Source organism: Juglans regia, chromosome 1, assembly GCF_001411555.2.
Source record: "Juglans regia cultivar Chandler chromosome 1, Walnut 2.0, whole genome shotgun sequence".
Classification (NCBI taxonomy): Eukaryota; Viridiplantae; Streptophyta; class Magnoliopsida; order Fagales; family Juglandaceae; genus Juglans; species Juglans regia.
Genome location: NC_049901.1, coordinates 22,206,199 through 22,214,006, shown reverse-complemented (window position 1 = coordinate 22,214,006; position 7,808 = coordinate 22,206,199). Strand labels below are relative to the sequence as shown.

The 7,808-nt window shown below is 36.4% G+C and overlaps 1 protein-coding gene across 1 annotated transcript; it reads left to right on the top strand.

Moving 5' to 3' along the window:
• Positions 1-5,810: 5,810 nt before the first annotated feature.
• On the top strand, positions 5,811-6,470 carry LOC108999356. The gene has a single exon (XM_018976245.2). The coding sequence runs from the start codon at positions 5,836-5,838 to the stop codon at positions 6,379-6,381; it is 546 nt and encodes a 181-aa protein (XP_018831790.1). The 5' UTR covers positions 5,811-5,835; the 3' UTR covers positions 6,382-6,470.
• The last annotated feature ends 1,338 nt before the right edge of the window (positions 6,471-7,808 follow it).

Sequence of the window (7,808 nt, the reverse complement as noted above, 5' to 3'; positions counted from 1 at the left end):
TATAAAATATATATTTTATATTAGTATTAGTTATAGACTTTTAGTAAAAACTTTTAGTATTAATTATAAGTATAACTATAGTCTATAGTCTATATTAGATTATTAGTATTAGTTAAATAGTCTATAACTATTAGTTATAGACTTATATGTTAGTATAGCTAAATAATATATTAGACTATATAACAATATTAATATTAAAGTATTGGTATAGTTATAAGTTATATATTAGTATTAGTTATAATCTTATAAACTTTTAGGAAAAACATGTAGTATTAATTATAAGTATAACTATAGTCATTAGTCTATATTAGACTATTAGTTATAAACTTTTAGTGATTTAGTATTAACATTTTATGTAATAATTTATAAATTATAATAAGAAATTATTTCATATATGAACATATATAATTATATATATTATATATAAAAATTTCACATAAAATTTTATAATTATACATAATATATAAAACTTATATATATTAATATATATACATATATATAATATTTTGTATAAAACTTATATATACAATAATACAAATATTATTTTTTATATATATTTTTTATCAACTGGTCCGGTCTCAAAAATCCTAAAACTGGAACCGGACCGGAACCGGCCGGTTTTCACATTCTAAGAATCGGTCCCGAACCGGACCGGTTCAAAACCGGTAAAACTGGTCAGGTTCGGTTTGGTTCGAACCGGTTTTCCAGTTTTCCGGTTTGAATTTACACCCCTACATCCTGCCCTTCCTCCGCCTAGCCAAGAACTCATATAATTCAGTAGTTTTTTGTTGGCCCACTTGCCTTTCCAAAAGAGGAATATCCAACCCATTTTCAATACAACACTCTTTTATCTTCAACAAATGTTGCTCAAGCACCGGGTAATGGCCATTAAGAGGGCCTCCCTCCTCCCAATTATTATACCAAAAGAGATATTACCCTCTCTCACTATCCACTTAGAACTATTTAAAACATCTGAAATACTATAGACAATAGACTTCCAAAATTGAGTACCCTTATTAGGCACCAAAAGTGATAAATGATTACCCTAATGTACTTACCTTTGAAAAAATTTGCCCATAAAGATTGACCCTCAATGAGATGCCAAGCAAGTTTCAAATGTAAGGCCCTTTGAAGGTCCCCAAAATCCCAAATGCCCAATTCTCCATCTTCAATAGGTTTACAAATTTTTTTGCAAGCCACCCATTTCCTCCTACCTTTCCCTTCAGAATCACCCTAAAAGAGAGAACTCAGAAGCCTATTCAAAGCCATGAGCACTACATTTGGGACATGTAAAACAACAAGAAGATGAATGGCCATATTCGACAAAACATGACATAAAAGAATAGTTTTACCTCCTGAAGAGAGCATTTTCATTTTCCAACCTACAATTTTCTTTTTAACTTTCCTTAGCAACTCTCCAAAGTCACTAGCCTTCAGTCTACCAACCACAATAGGCACACCTAAATACTTAAAAGGAAAAGAGCCTTTCGAGAAACCTGTAATGCAAAGTAAAGAATTCTTTCTAGAGGCAATGATCTTTTTAGAAAAATAAATACCACTTTTTTCTTTACTAAAAACTTGACCCGTCCAATCTTCATAAAGAGTCAAAGCCTGCATCAAACCTCTCATAAACCTCTTACCACCATTAGCAAAAATAACAATGTCATCAGCATACATAAGAGGGGTACCTCTAGCTTGAGTGAATTGACCAATTTTACCATTATCAAAGAATTCCTCGAGAAGATGGCAGAGCACCTCTTGCATAAGAATGAACAAATAGGGTGAAAGACGATCATATTGCCGCAAACCACATTCGCCTTTAAAAAATCCCAGGGAAGTGTCATTCATCAAGATAGAGTACCAAGGCTTGAAAATACACAACTTAATCAGAGCACATGCTTGTGAAGAAATACCAAAACTAGCCAAGACATGCAATAGAAAACTCCAATCAACTCTATCATATGCCTTTGACATATCAAGTTTAACCAAAACATTACCCCCATTAGAATTTTTATGGAGAGAATGGACCATCTCCTAGGTTAGACTAATATTCTCAACAATATTATGACCAGGAATAAATGCCCCTTGCTCCTGAGGCATCATCTTTGAAAGAAAATTCGTCGTACAACCCACAATAATCTTAGAACAAATCTTGTATATCACCGAACAGAGATTAATAGGCCTAAATTTATCAAAAGTAGGCTTATCCACCATAGAAATAAAGACAATAAAAGAAGCAGTGTAAAATTTGGGAAGAGATTGAGTTTGGAAAAACTCAAAAGTGGCTTCCAATAAGTCTTCGTTAACAAGATCCCAACAAATTCTAAAGAAACCAAAACCAAAACCATCTAGGTCTGGACTACTATCAATGGGGACACTAAAAAGAGCATCCTTTATTTCCTCAAGAGAATGAGGTCTACAAAGCAATAAATTCTCTGCATCAGTGATCATGAGAGAAATTAAATCTCTCAAGTTAGGCAATGTAAACCTGCTACTTTGTCCCAAAAAATTTTGAAAATACTCTACTAAAGCAGCTTGATGAATATCAAAACAAGTATTTAAAATACTATCATCAGACAAATACATATCATTAACCCTTTTATGCTTCTTGGCAAGAAAAAATTTAGAATTTTGATCCTCATCTTTCAGCCAACTTTTCTTAGCCATATGAGAAAGTCTCATATCCCCTCTACCCATCCAAGTCAATAATTCCAACTTACACCAAGACGATTTTCATTGTCATCCTCAACATTAAAGCAATTTTGAAGATGATTTTTCAATCTATCAATGTGTTGCTCTAAATCTTTGATAACATTAGTCTTACCAAAAACACACTGGTTCCACTCTCTTAAAGCCACCTTAACCCTTTTAAATTTAATAGATAAGTTAAGAAGCCTGAAACCAATCCCTTCCTGCTTCCACACCCTCTCCATAAGATGAAAAAAATCCACATGATCAGTCCGCATAAATTGAAACTGAAAAGGACTTGGCCCATACCTGAAAGGGTCCTCACCCATTTGAATCACCAAAGGGGAACGATCGGGAATGATCTGAGGTAGTTCGAGCCAAAACCTGGTAAAAAATATTAAGAAAACAATTAAGAAAATTAGGATCAATAAAACATCTATCTAACCTTACCCAGCTCCGAGCCAAACCGCCTTGGCCATTACACCTTGTCATCCGCAGACCTTTAAAGCACATGTCCAGCAAACCACAATTTTGAGTGCACAAATTGAATTCTCCTGTCACATAAAACTGACGAGGATGCCCACCTCTTCTTTCCGAATCATCTTTGATAATATTAAAGTCACCACAAATGACTCACGGAAGATTACTGTTACCAAAAAGCCTCCAAATCCTCCCAAAGAGTTTTCCTCTCTAGTTGGTTGCACTTAGCATACACAATGCAGGTAAGAATAAAGACATGCCCATTATCCTCTACTCTTACAGTTACAAACTGACTAGACCCTGCCAACCATTGTACTGAAACTGCCGAGTTCCACAACATCCATATTTTTCCTTCTTGTGCTTCATTAGTAGTAAAGAATTCACAACTAAACTTGCTCAAAAGATTTGGAATTTTGTCCTCCATAAAAAAAAGGCTAAGATAAAGCTAAAATATTAGCCCTATCTTTTTTTATGATACTTCTCAAACACAACTGAGAAGTTCCCACTCCCCTTACATTCCAAAAATTAATAGCACTAATCATAAGTTAAGCTTGGATGGGCGAACCACAACCCTGGTAGAGCTCCTTCTCTAAATCTTGCCTACTATAATTCTTGGGAGTTCAATCCGTGCCATAATCCTTCCGCATATCATCCTTTATTCTATCTCTCTCAACTTCATGTTCGGATGAAGTGTCATCCGCATTAAGGCTCAGATCCAACCCACCTGCAACAGCATATCCCTCAGAAGCAACATGCGCAGCACGTTCACCAACTTTGCCATCTATCACGGCCTGCGCTGCTCTTCTTGATCTAGTAAATTGGGCCCAACCTCACCCACGTCCAAGGCTACTTCCAGAAGCCCAATTCTTGCAGCCTCTTGCAAGGTCCTATCAATCTCGGGCTCACACTGATCCACTTCCTTCAGAGATCCATTTCTGAAATGCTCACGCTGAACTGCACTAGTGTCCCTAGCAAGTGCGATAAATTCCCCTGCACCATGAGCGTTCGTTCCAGCCACCACCAGCTGCAGCGTCTCTTGCTTATGGCTGCCTGCATCAAGAGAAGGCATTCTTCTCGCCTGTAAATCCATCGAGCCAACCAACCCTAGTTCTGCATGTTCTTCAGGACCAACATTAATAGCAGGCTGCATATCCTTGGCGATTACTAGAACTGGTTCACGATTCTCATCCACAACAAGTTTCGTAGCACCTTGCTCACCCTGGTCAAACGCCTGCAATTCAATCTCCAAAGGCCGTGAACCCTCTCCTTTCTCCATATCAATCGTCTCCCCTTTCTTATCCCAAACCTGACCTCCCTTCAATGAATTTTTCTAATTGTCACTACCAGATCTGCATGTCTTGACATTATGTCCCTAGCGATTGCAGAGAGAACAATACGCTGGTAGAGTCTCGTACACGGTCTTCTACCGCCTACTGTGTTGCATCCCTGTCCTCCTGACTCGCTAAAAAATATGAGTAATATAAAAGCGTACAGGAGGCTATCGCGTAATAATAAAGAATAAAATTCTTAAATCATCTTCTTCGACAAAGTGTTTAAAATCAAACTCGTGTAAAATAATAAAAATATTTATAAAGAAAAAATAAAAATAAAAGTAATGATATGTATGGAAGGGTGCAATGAAATTGAAAATTTACTGGTCGTGAACCAGATTAATGTTGTTGGATTTGAGTGCAACGATGAAAAGTAAGGGATTGAAATGCAAGACACTAAATTAAGAAATTAATTAACCAAAAATTGATCAAGAAAAATAAATGACATCAAATTAAATGAGCAGGAATTAATGGTGCAGAAAAAATAAATGAGATTAATTTAAATGAGCAAGACTTAAAAGTGCAAGAAATTAAATGAAATTAATTTAAATGAGCAGAAATTAAAATGAAAGCTTAGAGATGGCAATAATTCATCATAGACATCAAACTGAAACAAAATAAAAATAAAGCTGGAGATGGAGGCTACGGGCGAAGAGGAACGCTGGGCAAATACAGTTGGGCCATTAGACTCTCAACTGCATTGCCGTGCTTCCTCTCTTCACCTGAGCTTTCTCCAAAAACGGAAGAAAACACACTAAGTTACTCTACTCCTACTCCTAATCTACTCTAATTCCTAATCTAACTACCAGCTGACTTCTCTCGTCCGTTTCAGTCCCTTATATAGGTTCACATAAGGACTCATGTGAGTTGCTTTCGGCGTCCAACTTTGTTTGTTCCGTGCCTTAGTGCGTCCCAGGCCCCTCGTCTTTGAGTCCAAACGAAAAAAAAGTATTCCGCTGCATGTTTTTGCTTTCGTGAGCTTTTTATTTTTATTTTTTCTTTCGTGCGGCATAAAACAGATCGGTCTCGTATTCACCGAAATGCTCATGCGTGATTCATGTTTTTGCTTTCGGCGTCCAATCACTTCTTCCTTGTCCTTTAATGTCCATGCCATGTAATGGAAGTGAGAGAGAGAGAGAGAGAGAGAGAGAGAGAGAGAGAGAGAGCTGAGAGTTGTTTGATAACCTAATCTTAATAATATCTACTTTTCATCTATTTCCAGAGACCGACACAGAGTGTACATACTACCCCAACACACAAAAAATAAAGAAAATAGAAGAAATCACAGAGAGACTTTCTTGTTGAGAAAATTTTGAGGTAATATCAAGCTGTTTCAATGGCAGATTTCATGGAAGAAGACCAAGAAACCATACCCACTTCACCTAGACAGTCTTCATCGTCATCCTCTTCATCATCATCGTACGTCATACTTCTTAGGGTTATGAGCAAAAGGAGAACATGGGTATGTATTTTTGTTACCGTATATGCCATGCTTTTAACATCGTCCTGGAATTTCCTCAAATCCATACTTTCTTGGTACAAATTACAAGCCCAGCAGTCTTCCTCAGCTTCTAGATGGCCTGCCGTCTATGCTTCTGTGCTTCTTGGGGCTGTTTTTGGAGTGCTTTCAATGGTTGCAACCCTAGCAGTGTTGGTTCCTGCCACTTTGGTGACATGGATCACAGTTATGGTTTTACTCACCTTCTTTGGGAGGCCCAGGAGGACTTTTGTTGTGGAAGGGAGGAAGATTACCAGGGAAATTGTTAGCTTTGTGGCCAAGATCTTGTTGAAGGAAGGGAATGCTGTGGCTGCTGTTTGTGCTGTTTTGGGTTACTTTGCACTTGTCAAGAGGAATAGCGAGGGAGATTTAGTGAACAGGTAAGAAGGGTTTTGGTGTTTGGTTTTCTGGGTGGGATGGGTTTTTGCCGAGGGGATTTGGTAAAGTTTCCGGCCTTATTTTGGGCAATACCTTGAAACCTGACATATGTTGTTGTTAACAGTTGTACTAGATTTGTTAATTCTAATGTAATTTATTTTTTCACTGATTCCTGACTTCCTTCTTCTTCTCCTTCTTCTTCTTCTTCTTCCTTTGCTTGCTAGTGTAAATTAAGAAAATGTTCTCCAATGTCTTGTCTGTACATGCCAGTTTTAGCGATTAACTCAAAAGGTATCTTTCAATGAAAATCTTCTTCCTTTGCTTGCTAGTGGTGTAAATAAAGAAAATGTTCTCCAATGTCTTGTCTGTACATGCCAGTTTTAGCAATTAACTCAAAAGGTATCTTTCAATGAAAATTTCTCATAAAAGGAAGCAACCCACATTACAAAAACAATGAAAAACCACGTGCAGGACTTCAGTGATTACGGCCAGTAAAAGCAATTTTTGACATATGGAGATGAATTTTGCGCGGGAGCATGACAAATCATAACGAGTGAATGCATTTTCTGCCCTTTTGATTGTTTGGTAATCAAGCAATAATTAACTTTTATTAATCGTCGTGCAAAAGTTCAGCTAATACAATAGGCTGAATGCAATTTCGAATATTCTCTGTGGCTGTGCACTCAATGTCGTGCTCCAAAAAGCCTCCTTGCTGGCTAAAACATGAGCAGCAGCTACGAAGCTTCCCTCTTTACGTAATCTATGTCCCAACATTGCAAAGCCCAAGTATCTCCATGCTTTTACCATGTCGATAAACTGAATTTATTAAGGCGTCTTTTCAACTCTGACAAATGAAACCTGCAGCCATAAACCATGTAAAAGTGAGAACTTCGGCATAAATCTTGTGTTGAAATAATATCAAACCAAGGATTTAATTTAATAATTTTATCTTAATTTGGGTTTTGAGTATTATCAAATTAAGTGAATATTTGAGTTTCATAATTATTAAAATTAAGTGATTTGATTTTCATAATAATCAAGATATTTACCATATAGAAATTAAACCAATATTTTGGATTCAATCACAATTGATTATAGTAAAAATGTAGCCCCAAAGTCTCTTTTACTCCTCATCTCTATCCTCTTCATCTCCTTTTCTATAGTATTTTATTTTCTAGCATAATATCAAAATACTTAACGGCTAACACCAAACTCGATCGTGTAGACTATTTTTTTTTAAATTATTAAGCTAGATTTACATCTCATGGAATCTTCATTGTCGTTTAACCATGGTTTAACCATGCTTTGTTTCAAATTCATGCCTTTAGAGTATCTTTATTAAATGCAAACCTTTTTTATTGGGTTTGTGAGTATTGCTTAAAGCCTCATGCATACCCATTTTTGGCCTTTTGATTTTAGTCGTATAGTTGACC